The sequence below is a fragment of the Aythya ferina genome, assembly GCF_964211825.1.
Source record: "Aythya ferina genome assembly, chromosome: 2".
Classification (NCBI taxonomy): domain Eukaryota; kingdom Metazoa; phylum Chordata; class Aves; order Anseriformes; family Anatidae; genus Aythya; species Aythya ferina.
In genome coordinates this window covers 35,667,447-35,688,214 of record NC_140297.1, presented here as the reverse complement: position 1 = coordinate 35,688,214, position 20,768 = coordinate 35,667,447, and the positions used below count along the sequence as shown (strand labels likewise).

The 20,768-nt window shown below is 39.9% G+C and overlaps 1 protein-coding gene across 1 annotated transcript in view; it reads left to right on the top strand.

Moving 5' to 3' along the window:
• The first annotated feature begins 1,181 nt into the window (after positions 1–1,181).
• SKAP2 (src kinase associated phosphoprotein 2) overlaps positions 1,182–20,768 on the top strand; it is a 114,396-nt gene continuing 94,809 nt past the window's right edge. Inside the window, exons 1-3 of the mRNA XM_084508777.1 lie at positions 1,182–1,300; positions 11,511–11,616; positions 13,444–13,469. Of these exons, the coding sequence (XP_084364903.1) occupies positions 1,252–1,300; positions 11,511–11,616; positions 13,444–13,469 (181 nt within the window). The 5' untranslated portion in view covers positions 1,182–1,251. The remainder of the gene's footprint in view (positions 1,301–11,510; positions 11,617–13,443; positions 13,470–20,768) is intronic.

Genomic DNA, 20,768 nt, shown 5'->3' with positions numbered 1-20,768 from the left:
TTTGAAAATCCAGATGTATTTGAAATGAGTTGCTCTATGGAATTAAGAGATGTGAGAGGTCAGGAGAACAATCCAATCTAACACCATGTCTCCACTGCAGACTTCTGTTGGCATCGCTGCATCAGCCGAGGTATGAAACTGCTTAATACCTGACAGTTACCGCTGCACTGCCAGCTGTACCACAAGTGTTAAGGTAGTTATGCTGGTGCAAAGGTGAAATTTCATAAATAGCACTTTTCCCTGCTGTTTTTTCTACCCCAGCACGATACACAGATGTGCTAACATAACTGCAGCTCTAACACAAACAGTTCCTCTAATAACAACAGAGATATAGCCAAAACCACCGGGGTCACAGAAGCACATGCTCGTAGTTTACTTTGACTACTTCTACACTAAACACATTGCACCACTTGTGTGTTCCAAACACAGATGAGTAGAGATTTGCTGGCAAACACACCACAGCTGGCCCCCTGAGGAAAATAGCCCTGAATCGGGCCAGCTGCGGCGCTCGGCAACAGCACCTCTCCCTGCACACCTGAGCTGGCAGGCACCAAGCGGGGGACCCCAGCCATTGCCGTTGCTCATTGCAGTGCCTGCCCGGTGTGTGTGCCTCCCTCCTCCCACGCTCTGGCTTTATTGCCCCCGCTGCTGCTGTTGTCCCCATCGCTGTCCCCAGGCCTCAAAATGCTCAAAATGGCGGCAGGCCGTAAGGGGAGCAGGGCAGCCCAAGGGACACCGGGGACCGGATCGTCTCCCTCATTCCCCCAGCAGCGCTGTGCGTTCCCACAGGCGGCCTGAGGCCGGCTGTCAAGGACGTTTGGGAGAACTGGGGCACGTCTTTATCGCTCCTCATGCCCGCCGGGCTCCCGTCTGACAGGGTGAGGGCACAGAACCCCCACGCCCTCACTTTGGGAACCAAGGGCGAACCAACGGACCAATCAGAGAGCGACTTCCGTGCACCTCGCCCAATCACCAACCTCCTGCAGGTTTCAGGGCGGAGGCGGGGAGACGACTACCGCTGGCCGCCATGCTTGCTGCTGGCAAAGCGCGACCTGCCCGCACGGCGCCCTTACGCAACATGTCCGGCGGGGCTAAAGGCGGAGAGGGGGCGTGGCTATGCAGCGAGGCCCCGCCCCCCGCGGCCGGTGTGGGCGGGGCCTCCGCTTCCTGCCCGTCGGGGCCGGGCGGGTGCCCGCGCCCCAGGCGCTTGGCCCCGCCCCGCCCGCGGGGTGTCCGCGCCCCGCCCGCAGCATGCAGGGCGCCGCCGCCATCCCCGGGGACGTCCGCGGCCTCCTGGCAGGTACGGGCGGGACGGACCCACCGACAGACCGACGGACGGAAGGAGGGAGGGATAGAGGGAGGAGGGAGGGAGGGAGCGAGGAGGGCTGGCTTCCCGGGGGGCGGGCCGGCGGGATGTGCCGGCACCGGCACCGGCACCGGCACCGGGAGCGCCACCGGCAGCGGCACCGGGAACGGGAGCGGGGTGGCCCCGGGGGTGCCGCTGCACCCTGCTCGCAGCGGGGAGGGGAAGGGGAGGGGAGGCGCGGAGCTCCCTGCCCTGTGCCCCTGTGTCCCGCTAAGTTCACTTCCACCTCTGTTTTTTATTTATTATTATTATTATTATTATTATTATTTTTGGGAAAAAAAAGATCCCTAAAAGTCCCGAAACGGCCTCGAAACGGTTTCGGTTTGAGCGGGAGCGGCGCCTTCCTTGTGACAACTTCTCTTTCTGCCGCAGGAACTTGCACGGCTCTGAGCCGCGCACGCTGCCCGTGCCCCCGGGACCGTGCCAACGAGGCCGAGCACCTGCTGGCTGCGGGGGCTGCTCGCCTCTGGGATATGGTCACTGTTAAACACCGGGGCGGGCAGAAGTAGTGCCTGAAGTGCTCTGCTCGCACCTCTCAACCCCACCTTGAAAGCCCTTCTGCCGGCTCTCCCTGAGAGAGTTGTTCCCGCTGTTCCCAAGCACCTTGTGTGGAGGTTGTGCCACCTGTAGGAGCGCCCCCAGGGAAGGCCACCAGCAGAAATGGGAAGCTTTTGGTGATTTCTCATCATGGGATTGATTCGTAATAATAATAACAGAGAAGCCCTAGAGAGCTTTTCCAGCCCTCTGTGGTGTTGCAGTGTCCTGGAGCCTGTGCTCACATGAAGTTTTTGTCTGGTTCAGAGTGACTTTCGCTGGGCGAAGTTGCTCCGAGAAACTCTTCTGGGGGAGGCTGATATGATGCAGATGGGATAACTTCAAACTTTTTTCTTTCTTGTCATGGTGCCTCATCTATACAACCCGTCCTTCTCCATGTCTTTTTCCAGTCTGACATGGAGAAAGCGTTATAAAAGTTCGTGTTTTGAAGCAAAACTGCGAAAACACCTATTTTCTCCCAAGAGGGATGTCAGTGTGCTCTGTCAGAGTTCAGCAGCCTAAATCATGCCTGGGTATCTCCTGTTTGTACTCCAAGTACAACTTTAGCTTTTCTGGAAAAAAATGAGATAGGTTCAATAGTGCCATCCATAATTGCGAATGGAATGATTTACCCATGGTCTTTAAATCTTTTGTCATTGTTATGGTAGCATAAATGCTACACAATATGTCTCTATAAGCACTGTTTTAGATTTAATTTACATTCACATGCAATTTTGGTTTGGGTCTTGATGCAAAATGAGCTTAACACTTGTTAACTTTATGGCGGTGCAATTATAGAGCAAACAGAAATCTAGCAGAGAGGAGATGGGGAAGTGAGGAACAAATACTAGTTTGTAACTTTTAGGCCCTACTTGCAGAATTATCAAAGGGAAACAAATGCATGGATAATTATGGTCATGCAATGTAAAAATTCAATAACCTGATTCTGTTTTTCAAAAACAAAGCCTGACTTTTTACAGTTAATGTGTTAACACCCCCCATTAATTGCTACAAGTATAAAGTTTCATGAAATTAGAGTAGTTCAAATGGTATGAGCAGTTCTTTTGTGGTCACATTTAGGTTCTGGTAATCTTTATTTATGTAGTGCCCTGCTGCTTTTTGCCTGAACTATTCACGTACTGAAGATGTATGGTAATGGAGGAAGGAAGGGAGCTCTGTCATATCTTTGCTATTCATTAAGCATCCCTTATACAATACAAAGGCTGCAGTGAATAGATAGTCACTCATTTCTGCATGCTCTTCTTCAAGGGTGCTTCTTAATGTATTATTTTAATGGCTCACAGGTATTGATTCAACACCTCTTTGAGATGAAAGAATATTGTTTTCCCGTCGGTAAAATTAGCGTAATAAACAAGATGTGATCTGGGGTCACAAAAATAATCAATGGCAGAACAGAAGTGGAATTCAGATTCACCTGCCTCTGTGCTGTGCTGGTTTCTCCAGAAAATAATGTCAGTTGGATGTCTCTATTCAGTGGCCATTATGAGTGGCTGGCACTTTTTCATATCAAGTTCTGTCGAGAACATGCAGTTGATGTCTAGTGTCAAGCACCCTTTTTTTTTTTTTTTTTTTTAGCCTGATGTTTGTAGAGCAGAGAGGCAGTGACAGATACAAAATCTCATAAATATTTTGCTTTTTCCCCGTCCTAGAGCTTTTTGCCTACTTTTCCCAACTTCAGCAACAAATGGAGTAGCGATCATATGGATTTCCTTATCCCTGCTTGGCCTTGATTGATTGTTAGAGAACTGTCCGCCCCCCTATGCTGAACAAGTAGGGGTCCTACTGGAAAACATGCTAAGTGCTCCTGTAGTTAAACATGGTGATAATGGGAATAAACACGCCAGGGGATGAATTAAAGTTGCACAGGAAACTTTCTGACTCGTGAGTGCTTTACTTTGAACCCAAACAATATTATATCTTCAATGCAAAAACAAATTCTGTCACACATGCTGGCAGGGTCACTGTAGCTGCATGTCAGTGGCGCTGAAATGTTCCAGGCAGAAGCACAGCTTGAGCTCGGGGCTAACCACATTAGTTGGAAGCAGGAGGAAGCTGTTTCTGTAAAGCTTAAGGGGAAAGGTCAGTGAAGCAATGGGCTTATTGCAGAGGATTGCTGGGATTTCACAATCCCGTCTTCTCTTCTCTGGCTTGTTTAAGTGGTGGGAGGGAAACACTGGAAGCAGAAACAGGGTCCTCTGGTCACAAGTTGAACTTCTGGTGAGGGGAGAAAGACGTCTTGTTGCTCTCTTTACACCTGGGAGGTGTGTGGTAGCATATCTAACTTCTTCATTCCCACCTGCGTCTCTGCACCTTCCAGATGATGCTTGAGGTTTTGGGATTTAGTGAAGGAAGCCCAGTTCTACTGTGTTTTTTCTTCTTTTGAAAAGGTATCCTCTGTGTGTGTGTTCAGGATCTCTTTGTGGATGCTTGGCAGAGTGGGATGTTATTTGTTATATTTTTTTTCTTGCTGTCAAATTATGATTGGTTATGTTGGAGGCCCCTGCTCTTTTTCTTTTTTTTTTTCTTTACTTCTTGATGCACACTCTAAGCTTTGGCCTGTCCACAGCTGAGAAGGACTTCAGAGGCTGTATTTTCCCCAGAGGCGTATTATTTCTTCTGTAACATAAATCAGACTGGTTGCTTCAGTCATATAGATGGAAAAAAATATATATTTTTTTAATTTGTGGAGATTTAGTTGGAGGAGTTGAGAATGCTTTATTTTGGAAGTTTTTGGTAGTGTTGTGATCTTTAGATATACGTAGCATTTTTCTTTTCCACTTATCTTCATGACATCCATGATTATAGTAAGGGTCTTACTGTTTTTTTTTTTCAGTTCTCCTTTTGCACTTGTCAGCATTTCTAGTTTGAATTTCTGTATTCATATATGAAAAGTTATAAAGATTTTTTTTCATAATGGAAATGGAATAAAACCCTTTTTCTAGTTCATATAGAGATGGGAAAATTCCATATCCACTTTTCCTTGTTCTACAAAACAAACAAACAAAAAATAAAACTAAACAGTAAAATTCTGTTCTTGCCTTCAGGACTGTTTCCACCGAAACATTACTCAGTTTGTTTAAATGCTTGGTTGTATTATCCAAATTGCCTTATTTCATGATTCTGTGGTTCTAAACTTTTCCTCAAATTAATATTTGTTTTGCCCCCTTGTTTCACTGCACCCTGGAAACAGCATGCAGAAGGGTGCAAGGTGAGAAAACTGTGAGATGGTAGATCCAGTGCATGAGTCAAGAAAGTTTCCTTATGCTTACCTCTTATTTCTGAGTGCTGCAGTAGTTATATTTACCCCTGATGCCCAGAAAACTAGCTGTCCTTATTGACCTCCTTGTCAGCTGTTGCTGGGCTTGCTCCTTATGTTCCTATCATAAGAAATATCACCTAGGTACATCATAGCTCTTTTTCACTGGCTGGCTTGATTTTAAAATGAGGCTTTCATTTAAAACTTTACCTTTCTGTGTTTTAAAGTACCATTTTCCCATTACCATGGCTTTAATGAATGCTGGTTCTTGCTGAAGAACCCATCTTTAGACGATAAACCAGGGCGATTATAGACGTTTTCGAAGCAGACAAGTATTTACAGCTTTGGTAATATATATGTATTTCAATAGTAATGGAATAAGAATAGAAACAGTGAGGTGAAAAAATGCGTGGAGGCATTCCTGGTAAGAAATAACCTCCAGTGATTTGAAACATAGTTCAATTGTCTCTGCCATAAATTTGAGAATAAGTGTCATATATGGGTGATAAAAATGGCATAGGCTATTTTTTATATACTCATTATTCACTTAGTTTGTCTTTTTCAATTAACGTGGAGTCTATCTTCCCCATCTGACTGGGTTTACATTTCTTTCATAATCATATGTCAACAAACCACAATAGATGCAGCATAATGTAGCATACAGTGTAAATCTTTAGGTTAATCCTTAACATTTTTTATTATAGTTCATTTGGAATCACTTTGTAACTTGATCATGATTTGTACTAGTATGGCTTTTTCATGATAAGCTTAATGTGTTACAGCTTGATCTTTTCTCACCTCTTTAATGTAGAGAGAGGATGCTCAGCTACCCAGTCAATGGGATTAGAATATAGTCCTTGATTATGATTCTGTTTTTCTTTCACTTCTTAAAAGAGATGCCTTATCTGTTTACTTCTTCAGAGGAGTCTCAGTGGTTTTAGGGTACTTCTGCTTTCTAAATCATTAACAGAAATTGTTGAGCGTTAATGTTTTTCAGTATTTTCACTTTGTATGTGGCAACAAGGCAAGATACCCTTGCTTTTGGAGATCTAAGCTTCAACAGTTTGTAAAGGCAGTCCTTTCCAGGACTTTGTGCTAAAGGAGTGTTCACCTATCTATTAGACTGGATCAATGTGATTATTTTTAAATATCTTAGTGTCAGTCACCTTTATTTTATATCTGTTTCTGTGTAGGTGTTTATGTAGGTATAGGTACATATTTGTGTGTGTGTATATAAAGACAGTTTAGCAAACTCTGGAGAGAGACTTCTGAATATAGTTGGGGAGGAAGGGGGGAGAGAGCAGAAGCAAAATGCTCAAATATTTCTTGATTTAAAAGGTGCCAGATTTATGTGCAGAGGGACAGGCAGTCACAGGTATTGCATGATAATTTGTCTTCGGGCCTGTTCCGTATTGACGAGTTGTACAAAAAGTTTGAAACCCAATGAATTAATTGCTTTCTAATGCTACCCTGTGTAAAGCTGAAAGATAAGTGGCAGCCTGTTTGATGTTGGTCACCTTTGAAAAGTGTCTGTGCACAAATGTGCCTAGCTTGCAGCTACCTTCAGAAATGTGCTGGCCGGCCTTCCAAAATTCCCTGGCTTGCAGCCAGCTCCTGGCTCTCGCAAACCGTAGTGTGGAGGAGAGAGATGGGAAAGGGCTGGTGGTGGATTGTTGTGCTGACCTGCCGTTCCCTCCTGGTGTGACCGGCAGCACATCCACCAGGTGACATGGTGCAAGTGTCCCTTGTCATATGATGGCTGTGTGTCCAGTCCTGGCACGGGGTCGCTCGGCATTCTCATCAGGTCGCGTAAAGGGAGCTGGCTGCCTTCCCTGCCCCGTGAGTGGAAACACACCTCTCTCATCACTCTGTCATTTGAATAGCATGAGCTCATCAGGTGGTGAAGAAGTGACTAACGTTTTGGTTATCTGAAGAAGGAGGGGAAAAAGGAAGGCCCAGGTCACAGTGTTTGCCTCTGTGAGAGCCTGTTGGGCCCACCTCAACACAAAAAATGGGTGGTTCTGTCCTATGTATGTTTGTCTATAAGTACAACTGGTAATCATTGGAATAAGCACTATAAACAACAAAGTACTGTGAGTTATGATTGGTACTCTTAAATGCAGCACTTGCTTTGGGCTAAAAACCAACAATATTCTTGAAAGCATCCATGTGTGCTGTTTCCGTCTTCATTAAAGAAAGTAGCCCCAAAGACTTCAAATGGTGGAAAACTTGCAGAAGGTATCTGCTTACAGTTATTGAAGTAAGGAGAAGCACAAAATGTTTTAACGATGAAAATCAAAAACAATCTTAACTTTTTTTCCTCCTGAAAGGAATGCAGATGGAAACAAAATTAAACTGGCCGTTCGGCTTTTCCCGGTTGTCTGAAATGGCAATTAGGCCTTGAGCTACACGAGGCGGCTGAATCGGACAAAGCTCTACTGTAGTGTGACTTCTCAGCTCTATCAGCTTGCAACCTGTATTGACAGAGCAATTTGTGAGGGGATCTTATCAATTGGATCTTTCAGTCCCGTGTCTGTTGTTCGTTTCTGTAGGCAAATAATTTCTCGGGGGTATGGTTCAGGCGAAGGTGAAATCATGAGATTTAAGAAACTGAGGATAAGTACTACAGTCAAGCAATCAGGCAGTTTAACATGCAAGCTTAACAAAAGTTTGAGTAAGTTTTCAAGGTTTATTTCTCTTTGGAATTCTGGTATTTTCAGCGGAAATAATCAACTGAGTAGCTGAGTTGCTATGGTGGTAGACCTCCCTCCACAATGTGTGATTCTAAATAGCTGCTCAGTTTGTTAGAAACAAGGGATGGAAATATGGAAAAGCATCATTTGTTTCATGTGTTGTTGGAAACTTTAAATCATGAACCAGTTCAAAGAGGTTTTCTTCTTGCTGTTTCTCTTTTTGTTTTCTTAAATTAATGAATGGGCCAAATGCTACTGAAGCATAAAGGAAATGGATTTACACTCAGATGCTTGTGACTAGTAACTTACACTACTAATGCATCTCAGCATTAAACTGTCAGAGAAGAGATCAAGTATTGGATCATCCTGGAGAAGGAAGAGCAAATTAGTGACTAGAATAGTGGTGAGAAATAGGTAAATTTTGTATCTTCTGTATGAAGTTCTGCCTGAAATTGACTGTATAAGACTTGCATCTCTCATACCAAAGAGCTGAGTCTCATTCTAAGGTAAGTTTGAGGAATGTCATAGAAATTGAGTCATCATTCCCTTATGTTAAGCCAGCGATGAAGCTTTTGCTAATTATTCCTTTCATACTCTTCCATGGTGTAGAAGAACAGGTAGTGAAGTAATGATCATAACTTAGATTTTCTTGCTTCTTGTCCAGAGGAACTTAGGATAAGTGACTAATCTCATGTGCATCTGGCACATCATGAATGGATTTACAGCGCTAGATCAGAAGATGGTTTGAGGAAGACATATATCATCTGTGTAATTGTCAGTAGTTAAGAAAATGTATGATATAGTAATATGGTATTTGCAAGTATATTACTTCTTTGGCATCCTGTTAAAGATCATGCATACATCAGGTCTGTCTTCATATATTGGGGCTGTGATGAAGCAAGCCATACGCTTTCTCTGAACACACATAAGAGACAGTGTTCCACGATGAGTATAGAGTATTCTGTTTGTGGCTACCTGAACTTATAGAACTTGTTTTAGTCTCACGGGAGAGTGAAGACATTCCAGGGAGGTCTTCTCTGTAAGTGCTGCTGTGTAGAAACAACTAACTTGTCAGGAGCTTGTGTGTGCTTGCTGTCTTTCTGGCTCTCCCCCACCTCACTTTTCATCTCCCTCTCCACCTCATTATCTGCTTTTACTGAGAATAGATGGAGCGTCTACTTCTGCCCTGTACCTCCATGGTTAAAAATGCTGTATTATTTCTGCTTTTGAAGTCCAAGCTTTTCAGGAAAAGAACAGGTTCTCTCAGTAATGTAGTTAGTCAGATTTTTCATATCTACAGTGCATTCTAAGCCAGAAATGATAATAAACTTGGTTTCTCTTCCCCACCCTACTCTTAATTGTGTTATCTCAACATCAGTGATTAAAGAAAGCTTTGACAGTCAGTCAAAACCTGAGATGACATAATACTCAGCTGGGTTTTGAGCTTTTCCAAGAAGTAATGAAGCCCACTGAGTTTACATGAAAACTTCTGAGGCAAAGCTGGTGATTTAATGTTTGAAGATTACTGTGTAATCATTGCTCTTTATTTATAAACCACCTGATTATTCAAAGCTTTCACATTGTTGCTGTAATGGAAGGTAGAAGTGGCTATCCGTTTTTTTGAAATAAATATGCAAAAGTGTGAAGAAACCAATATTTAATCAGCATGTCCCTTCGAGACTGAAAGGTTGGTCTTTACCGGAAAATCCTGTTAGGTATAATTGAGGAAAAACTGTTGGCTGTTCTGGCTTTTGCCCTCAGAAAGTAGCAGGTCTTCTGACCCAAGGGAGGCTTTGTGGACAGTCAGTGTTTTGGGACTGCGTGTGCCTTTCCTTGCTCCCTTGATCGGAAATTACAATCGTTGGGATTTATGGAGATGTATAGGTTTTCTGTGTGTTAGGACAAGATGTTTCCATGTATGCTTGGCTTACGGCATTGAGGCCTTTGGGGTGCAAGTCTGGAGGATTCATTAATAGACATGTTAAGTGCCTTTCCTTCTGTCCTTTTACAGAAGGAATCACATAGAACCGAGTTTTTTTTTTTGTTGTTTTTTTTTCTTTTCCTGCCTTGGGGACTGCTCTGAGAAACGTGACGGGGAAGGTTCTCCCTTCCCTCTTATGGGAATGGGGAATAATATTATTATTCAGAACTTCAAAAATGCTTGAAAAATGCAGATTTTACCATATTTTGTGAAGACATGTAAATATTCTGGTAAATTATTTGAATTACATGAAAGAATTACATCTTTGTAATGGTATGCTAGTGTTCTCAAAGAGTAACTTTTGACTTGCTTTCTTGCAACTGACAGGATGAAGAGTGACACGTTTCTGTGGAATTTCTGGTTTGTAGAGAAAAAAGCAGGCAATTAAAGCTTTCAGTTAGGGAACCTGAAGTAAATATTCACTTAACACTGTTTTAAAGGGTAATTTTTGCATGTGAATATTTGAGTACTTACTTGGCTGGTTTTGTATTTTCATTGTGAAAAGTGAAATTTCATTCAATTGATGGGATGAAAATACCTTTTTGTCATTCCAAAAAACATGGAAGTATCTTTTCATCTAATTTGAAAAGGCACAGAATAAATCAGTACTATTGGTATCTACATGTACGTACACAGGTTGTACCAAAGTGTGGGTGGGGGGCACCTGTTGGGGGTGTTCGTGACTCAGGTACACTTTCCCTTCTTGAATGAACGAGTGTTATCCCATACCGCTGAGAAAATGAAGTTAACAAGCAAGATTATTTTTTTTTCTGTAGCTCTGCTTTTCAATTCTTAGGATAGTTGATTGGTAATCACAAGAATTTTTTATGGTGAATTTAGGGAATTATTTTTGTTAACCAAGAAAATATACTACTGGAGGACTTGCTCTCACCAAAATTAAGTCACTGCACTGTTTTTGTACTATGCACTGGATATGTACTATATTACAAAGAACCACAGTAGCTTTTATGGGATGCTTTGATTCTACGTTACTATATAAATATGTCTTCTGTGTAAGAATAAAAAAAATACAATGCAGGTTAGAGTTTTAGTTTGTGATTTTACAAGTGCATATATGCTTAACTTCAAGTACATGCTTAGTCTTGACTAATTCAGTGTGGTTATTTTCATGGCTACCTAATTGTTTGCAGGGTTAAGGCTTTGGTTATAAACTTTTAGTCACATAGGGAGTTCAGAGGCAAAGCGAGAACGTTTGAAAATACTGGAACCAGTAAGTGACCTATATTAGTGGCCAAGTAGGCATTACTGCTGAAACAGTGAATTACTCAACCGCTTTCCTACCTTGATCTTCTGAAGTAACATGGCAGTAATACTTGCATAAAGGCTGTTTCCATGTTTTAGCTTTATTCCTTACTTTAGATGATGGAAAGTAATTGTTACAGTACTGAAATTTATTAGGACTTACTTGGCGTAATTAGGTGAGCAAGAATCAAATGTCACCATAGGATTTGCTGTGCTAAGCATAAGTAGATCAGAGCACAAATGTATCCCATTTAGAATCTGAAATGTCTGCTAGCTATGCTGTGTGTAGGCCTGAAAATAATTTTCTTAGTTTCTTCATAGTAGTATCTGGACAAACTCATTAGAGCAGTATGTCTTATTTGAGCTGTACAATTTTTTCTTTATTTTCTTATTTAGATGTCGACACATTTATTTCTCAAACCCTAAAAGGAGAAAATCTGTCTAAGAAAGCAAAAGAAAAAAAGGATGTTCTTCTTAAGAAGATAAAAGAGGTTAAGGCAAGGTATGTGAGCTTTATGGCTTTCATATGTTAATATGTTGTAATGTAACTTACTGATAACTTAGTTGTGTGTTTTTTTTTTTTATAGTCTTTTAATAAGCGTTAGCAATATTAATAATCTGTTTATATCTTGATTTCATCAGATAATCTGTATGGGTTTACCTCTATATCGTTCATGAAGCTGCTAGGATTCAGTAAGAAAAGGGAATGTAAAGATTTGTCCCATTTGAATTGCTGTAATATTCTGAACCCTGACTGTAAAACTTGTTGCATAGAGCTTACTTTCACCTCTACTTTAAAGAAGACTCATTAAAATACAAGAAAGAAAATGTATTAACAATATGATCAAGCTTCTTATTGCCATCCTCAGCTGGTGTAACATAGTAATTCAGTGCTGAGTTTGCTTTACTGTATAGTCTGCCCTTGAGCTCTTTGTAGTAGAAAATTGAAACATAACTGGATACTAGTTTGTTTCAGCAATGTTACAATAGTGAAATGCTGGGGCAGGCCAAGCAAATGTTTGTTCCGTTGATTTTTAAATAACTACACACAACAAAAAATCAGCTATGATTTCAGACTCAGCTCTATTGTGATTTACTGTTAATAAAAACAACTTGTTTAAAGATATTTGGCTATAGTTTTGTGTGTGCTACAAAATATCCTTTGCAAGATTTATTTTCTTATAACTCTAGACAACTAAGATGTAATCTAGTACTTGCTATTCCTTTCCCATTGTCATTTCTTAAGTATCTTTCTACTGATTGCTCCTGTTGGATACCTCCTAAGCTGTGCTTTGATGATGTGCTCCTGCATATGTGGCAACTTGTTTACGGTTTCAAAGACAGCACAGTCATCTGGCAGGGGCACCATTCTTAGTATCGTAAACTGGGGGAAGACTTGAGATGTGTCCAAAACTCTTGTAATTGAAAACTTTTGTGCATTTCATTCTGGCCGCAAATGCTTAAGCGTATGCATTTTTCTATCTCTTATCCTCAGACCTTTCCTTTCTCTCCTTCTCATTACTTGTAGGTATCTCCTTACTGACTAGCCTGTTACGTGCACTACTGGTTATTGTCCATAAAGATGATCTTGGCAGCTGCGTTTTGTTTGCCAGTCATTTCTGGTGAAATTTTCTTTTCACATAATCTCTAGTCAGTACATGCTTCTTGAATAGCCATTTTACATAACTCTCCCATGATTATTTATCTTCATACATCAAAGTGTATCCGAGGATTATTTTTTTTTTCTGAAGAAACAGTATTTTTTGCCTGTGGGATGATAGATATTTTTTTAGGCATTACATAGTCATCTTCATATTTGAAAATGCTTCTATATTCAAGCAAGCATCAACTTTTAAATATATAGGTAATTATTAACACTTCTATTTGGATTTGAAAATATAGCACAACTAGAACTACAACTTCTGAATTCTTTTTTCCTGCTAACCTACTGTGTTATAGGATATGTTTAGTGGCTTTTACTTGCACACAATTTTTGAAATAATTTTAGTAAACCTTTTAAATGTTAACATACAAAAGCATCTTCATATTAAGATATCTGAGTTTGACATATGTACCTAGAACAGACTGCCCTATGAGAGTTGATTTTTTGTTGGAGTCTTCTTTAAAAGGACTGGGGATTCTCTCAGCTGCAAAGGTAAAATGAAATATAGTTAAATAATTTAGCCAAAAATAAAAATTAAGGAAAACTAGCAGCACTACGTTTCAATCACGGGAAGTAGTTGAAAACTAAGAATTGTTTTATGCTCTGTTCTGTTGCTCTGGATTTGCAAGTGTGTTGCATTATGTTTTGTTTTCCTTTTTCCTGCAGTTACCCTCAAGAATTCCAGGATAAAGGTAAATGTCATGCATTTTTTTTTCCACTGTAGTATATTTTTACCGACTGACACTCAGTTGAACAATCAGAACATGCTCTGTTTTTAAATGCTGAAGCGTGTGTTGCTCGACTCTCCAGGCTGAGGCTGCTAGCTCCACCTGCTGAGGGAAACAGAAAAGAGCTTCTGAGTTTCAGACTTCGTGCTGAGCCATCATTCAGGGCTAGGTCCCGTTCCCTTCATTTAACTCATGTAAGAGTGCTTACTGATGAAAAGAAAAGTTAGAAAAATAGCTCAGAAATTAATATATATTATGTAAGTCAGAGCTTATGTCTGACTTAATTAGTAATAGCTTAACATTGTGTAAGGCCATGTCGTGCAAAAAAAATTTTTTTCAGAAGAAGTGTATGCAAAATAGTCAGTTTAGGAGATAAAATGGTAACAGAATAACTTATTTCAGCCTCTTTTCTCAACAGTGATCACAAAAGTCTTCAATTCCATAGTGATATTTCTTCAACCTTTTAATAGTCTCATCTAGTGGCAATATGATATTGGCTTTTGATCCACAGCAAATGAATGTTTTCATAATGCAGCAGGATCTCAGACCTTTAGTTGGAGAGGAGACAATTTAACGTGTTAGTAATGAAAACTGAAGTGTGGGTTATCTATCATCTTCTAGAGGAGTTAAAACAATGCTGCAGAGTTCAGTTTAGAAAAGACTAAGGAGTGTGTTGCTACAGTGTTCTGTTCTGTAACTAAACCTGGAAGGGCTCTTATTTCCATGATGCTAATTCTTGAGGTCATGACCTATAGCCTGTGGATGCTGGTATGAGGGTCACAGTGTGAGGTCAAAAAAAGCCTATGCAAAACTCCACTTCTTGTAGTGGTTGAGAAACTGTCTGTTTCTGTACCCAGAGGTTCAGATTTGTAGGCTACATTGTGCCTCCTGATAAAGTGAAAATATGTAAGTCATATTCAGGCAAGTAACGTTACAACAAGGCACAACAAGTTCATACATTTCTTATCACTGCTTAAGTCAAGTCATAGAAGTATAACAGTTCAACTGCGTGAAAAAATAAAACTGCCCAAAGATTGCCAAGATTTTGTAAATTAAAGCTGTGTTGATTCTTTTAAAAATTATATTAAAATCATTGCTGTTTTTTAAAGTTGTACCTTAGCACCCTTACTACAGTTAAAATGTAGTTTCCCTCCTTCTCTCACAGTCCAAACTGAATTAAGGATGAAAAAGTTAAATGTTATTTTATTAAGAAAATGACTAATGTGAAAATAGGAGAGATGCTTGTTTTGTTACAAATACGAACTTTCTGGAAAGCATGCTTTTGAAAAGTTATTATGTCTCAGTCTGCAACTCTCTAGTAAATTTGAGAATTGTCTGCAGAGAACAGCTTTTGATTACGGCTTCTTTTTTTTAAAGTTCAAGGAAGTTCTAACCTATTTGCTTTCTTCATTGGCAATTTGATTCAGCATTCCTTTTGCAACTCACAATTTATTAATAAAAATAAGGTTTCATTATCTCCAGTAAAATGTGATTTAATTGATATAGTCTGTAATTGTAGCTATAAAACTTGCTCTTACTTCTGTGAAAATTATATTCGATCTTATTCTTTTTATTAGAGTGTATTTGCTTCTTAAGGAGGATATATTGTGTCTTTTATTTAATTCTCATGATCATCTCTTTAGTTTCATCTCTCTGAAACTATGTACAGATGGTGAAGCTTGCAAATGCTGACATCTTAGTTTTCTTTCAGTATTTATCAATAAAATGAGAGGGCTTTAAAGTTATACCATTGTCTTCTGCAAATAAGGATAAGTTTCTCCAAATCCAAGTACATTTACATCCACGAGTATGAAAAATTTGTAAGAAACATGAGCCTGCATTTATTTGCAAAATATTTGTGGGAATGTGGTTCAGTGGTATGAGTTGTCAGTGTAATCTCCAGAGATCAAGAAATGTATGCTAAACTTTATTTGGATAGTGTCATTCTTACTTTAGGCCTGTACAAATTAGGCGTGACTTGTGTAGGTGTAGAACAAAGGACTCACATGGAGGTGAGCAGTCAGATTCTTTGCCAGCTATTGGTGTAACAAAGCAGAGGCAGCTGCTGAATGAGGTCAACTTTTGTGCATGTTCTTACCTACGTGCACACCTAGATGTTTGAAAAATGGAAAAAATTAATATTTAAAACTGCAATGGTATTGATGGGAAAGACGTCTGACCATTCCTCCAACCCTCTCCAGAGAAAGAAGAAATACTTGCAAAGTATGAGGTGATAAAGGAGAATATCTTTTAGGAAAAAAGGAGGGGTGGTGGAAGCAGAGATGTGGAGACTGTACTGAAACGATCTAGGAATGAAAAAAACTACTGTGCACGTTTAACTCATTTGCCGTTCTTTGTTTTGTATTAGCAATTTCTTATTTTTTTAATGCAAATAGTAGTCTTTTTTGTAGCTGAAAGGAACGGTGCAGAATGATTCACACTATGTGCAGTATCATCATGCTATATTAATTGCCATGCTGTCTTAGCTCTTGTCAAGAATCCTGTGGGCTGTGACCTGACATCGTTCCAGAGGCGCGTAGAAGAATGTTTTAAAGGCTGAAAGAAGTGGACTACGTTTTCAAAATTCTTATATTTCCTAAATAACGTAAAGCAACTTGACTCTGGTCTCTCAGATAGCAGTTAGTAAGTTGTTCCACAAGCATGCTTCGTGGGCATCTGCTTGTCGCTCCGCTTTGTTTCACCACTGCTTGTTCCTGAAGTTCCACTGGCTTTTGCGTGTAGTGACTAGCCTGTTTGTCTAAGGTATTGCAAGTGGGCTTTTGTTGTAAGGGCTTTTGCCAATAGCATACGGAATCTTGCCTCCTATAAAGATAAGGCAAAGAGGTTTAAAATAAAATAACAAATATCGAAGAGCCTGCGCATGAGTAGAATCTGGCTTCTTAAAAATGAAATCATCCATATGCATATCTAACTTTCAGAAAGTGCCTCCATACTTCTTTGCAACTGACCTGATGAAATCGAGCACTTTCTTGCGTCCTCATCAGAAAGAAAAAGCCTATTACTGACTTGTTAGGTCAGTAAATATGCTGGCATATGCATCTTTGGTGCCTATGTACTGAAAAATGAAGCTTTTTATGGGAAGTGTGAACATGTGAAAATTTAAGACACTAAATTCATAGTACAGTCAAATATTTGACTTGTGTTACCTAATGATACAATGACTTTTACAGTTAAGCAGAATGCTGATTTATAAAGTGGATTTGTTCTCATGATGAAAAAAGTATAATTATTATCCAAAATAATAATATTTCTATAAAAGTATTTATTAAATTGTTAAATATTTTATTCTTAAATTAAGGAACTCACTGGAAACTTCTTTTTGCTCTTAGACACTTCTGCATATATTTTTTTTTTTTTAAATTTGAGCTATTTGACTCCTCATCTAAGCAGTTTAAGCAAAAATAAAAGCTGTGGTCACACTCACGATGACCTGTTCTAGATCATAGGATTGGGAAGGAACTTGAAACCAAAGATAATTTTCACAGAAGTCTGGACTTTGTCACAGATTCTGAGTTAATACAGTTTTTGGCATTTCTCTGTTTTGAGATTAATTGAATCAATACTATGGCTGCCAAAATGTTTAGTTAAAAGAACCTTGCTTTCAATTATGCTAAAAATAGTGCTAAAGTTGGCAGAAGCACTGTGAGCCCTAGAAACTGTATTTGCGTGTAAAGTTCCCTTGCCATCTGTTCTTTACATTTATTTTACTAAAATATATATTTTTAATCACTTCGCAAAAAATTGGCTTGGTGTTTAAAGTGTCTAGTACTTTTGGTGTCTCAAATTCTGTCATAATATGGGAATTTGCAGAACAAGTTCCCTGTAAAGCTCTCAGTACACCTCATATCTGATCTGCAACACATGATGGTGGCAGTATTAATGCAGGAAAGTATTATATGACTTTCGCTAATTACCACTTTTGAGTGTGGTTAAAAAAAGAAAAGAAAAGAAAAAAGTCCACTTTCATTTTCATTTCACTTGAGCTTAATAGAAGATCAGCCTATGCCTCTAGAGCATCAGTGGTGGTCTCTGCGTGGTTTTGGGAGCACCTATAGGAAACCTCGAGATGATTCAGATGCCTGTGTGGCTCCTGGCAGAGGGCAGAGCAGTGGATGTCTGGGGCATGAGACACCTGCTTCCTGCAAACAGGCAAGCTGATAGAGTAGCACTGTATACAAAGGCTTTGTGTTTTCTGCTTTTTTTTTCCTGTTTTGTGTGGAGGTGATACTACTTTTTTTGCCGCTGTACACCGTTTTTTTTGGGAAATGGCAGCAGGGATTTAGGAGTCATTTTGGATTTGAGAAAGGGAGGTGGTAGCTTGTGGTGATCAGAGCAGCGGCAGATAGGAGTTCTGTATTTCAACACACTCGAGTTTTCAGTCGGGAGCATAAATACACCATTAGTAGTTAGCCATAAATGGAAAAGATACGGCTTGGTTGTTACGCAGTCCTTCGAGGACCATCATGATGTATTTCTGGAGAAACCATCAGATGCATTAGAAATGTGCCAAATACTGCTTCATCCTGGAAGTCTGGAGCGTTTCATTGTAGGCAGGTCGTCGCGTTGTCCTTTTATGCCACGCACAGCTGTTATCTGTGCAGTGTCCATGCCAAGTGCAATTTCAGGCAGCACAAGGTACAGCCACCAGTGCACCACAAAACGGTCTTACCCTGATGTGGATCATCAGGATGAGAGGCAGCTTAACTATATACTCAGCGAGTAAAACACGTTTGTGTTGCTCTTTTTGCTTGAAGCATATTTGCTTATAAACCTAATGCTCTTCCAGTATCGTTTTAACAAGCAGCTGCTAAAGGATTCCTACTTGACCTTTACAGAACGAGCCATTAAAAACTATGATGGTAACATCACAATCCAGAAGACTCTCCAGCAGTGAGTGGTCAGAGCAGATTGCAGGGCAAAGCGCATGTTGAGAGAGTGGCTGTCACCAGTCACCTTGCAAGGATGGATGCTCGTGGCTTGGGTCAGCAGCAGCTTAACAAATCAGCCTCAGTTATCACGGGGCTAAAGTGGGCCTGTGACAATCTGAAAGCAGCTTCGGTTGTTTCTGTGAAAACCTGTGTAGCGAGAACCTTGCGTTTATTTGCGTGGTGAGTTCATACAGTGCTTTGCTCAGCAGGCTCTTCCCACAGCCACGACTGGGCAGAAGGCACTTACTGCAACCTGCTGTGACTTGGGACCTCTTGAAATGGCAGTAAGCAAGACATTTTGACTTGCGTGTCTCTTTATTTTTGTGAGTTGTTTTATTTCTCTTACACTTGAGCAAGCGGTTAGTGATCTGAGGACCTCTAACAAGCAGGAGTCTCTTTCAGAGGTATTGGCTGAAACATCTTGCTCTTCTGTTAGATTTAGGGGCTGAAGTGCTGCCTTTTAAGGTTTAGGGGTTCATTACTATAATCAGAGTATTTTAAAAAAGCAACATACTTTTTCCCGCCTTGCAAACTCATTTTCTTCCGCAATAAACCAAATCCCTTTAAAGTAACATAGCCCTGCCTATTATATTCAGTTTATACCAAATAAACCCATTGGAAGCCCTTCAAAATAGGGAACAGGGACAAAACTGCAGCCCTTGTTACAAAGAGGAGAGTTTGTCTTATGCTCCAGTCTTAATGTGGTATACTCAGCCTTTGGTGTGCGTTATTTCCTAAATCAATAAATAAGCTGTAATTGAAAAGGTAGCATTTAATAAGGAAAGAGATTTTTTTTTTTTTTCTTTACAGATAGCTTAAAATACTGATTCTGCTACCAAACCTGTAAGAGGTCAGTTTAAATTGCAGAATCTAGAGAATAAGATCAGTTCATACACGTATTTTTATTATTGTTGTAACTGTTAAGTATCTACTGTTAATTAAACTTTTTTTTCCAAGTTCCAGATAAATCATACGTTATTTTGGGGAAACAAGAAACCGTATTAATGAGCATCAACTCCTTAATTATCCTTGTGACTACATAACAGGGACACATTCATGTCATTTCTTTGTGCAATAACTTTTGCAAAGAAGTATTTTTAAACTGATCATTAATTTTATGACCACAGAAATGAGATGCAAAATTTATGCTGTTGTCATTGGCACAGGTTCAAGGCACTACTGACATTATGTGTGATTGTAATGGAATGGCTGCCAACTAATGAGTCTATAGACATTTCGTTTGAGCATGCTTTGCTTTTAGATGTCTGATTAGGCAGTAATGCTTTCAATTATGCCTGCAAATTGCATTGGATACATTTACCTGATGCCCATTGTTGCTTTGTAGCTCGGTTTTCTATTACATAAATGCAAGTTGAATGCTTTTCTTTAATTTATTGATGGTTTTGGGGTGTATTTTTAGGTCCTTGGCACCTGAAGAGAGGAGTCGTGGCTTGTGCTGCTCAACACTGACTCCTCTGACTGTTTAAGGAGTAACACTGATAGTTTCAAATGCAATTCTATCTAGTCTTCCGTAGGAGGTGGAGTATAAACAGCAGTGCAGCACCTCCATGGAGGAGAATGTGAAGTGGAGAAAAGGAAGAGATTACTCTGAGTGGGAATGCAGGAGACCCCACAGAATCAGTAGGAAGCCTCTCTGTAAACTGTCAGGAGCAATATCCTTATATATTAATAGCATACACTCCTAAGATGTCTTTTAACCCTGCCAAAATTAGGAAGTGAAAACCCAAGGCTGATAGTAGCCTGTAGTTGTTCTTTCATGTGAGCACGTAAAAACGTTGTGAAACGTTGTCTGTTAAAGCTCCACAGCATGTTGCGTCAGCTCTCTATCAAAATGACTGCAGCTCTTCTATACAAACTAGATGAGTTAAGGATTACATTTCAGTATATAGTGTAAAATCACAAATACTTCTGTTTATTCTAAAATAAAAAATAGAAATTTTTGCTTTAATCTCATCCTGCAGAGCTGCAGATTACTTGTATCTCTACTTAGTGTCTGTGACCTGTTCTCCACATTTTTCACACACAGAACTGGGGGTGCCTAAGTATACTATTGTATGACTTAGGATCTGTATATTTGTTCTGATAAATTTTCTCATGTTTTTTCATTATCTTCAAAGACTTCAAGCCTTTATTGAGAATTTTACATATCATGGATGCTCTGAAGGCTATAAAATATTTTAAAGCATTGAGTAACTTCTTTATGATAAATCAGAGTGTTTTTTATTTTGTTTTTAGTTTGTTTTAATATTATTTTGACCTCAGATATTGTGGACATTAAGGCAGATACTTGTTT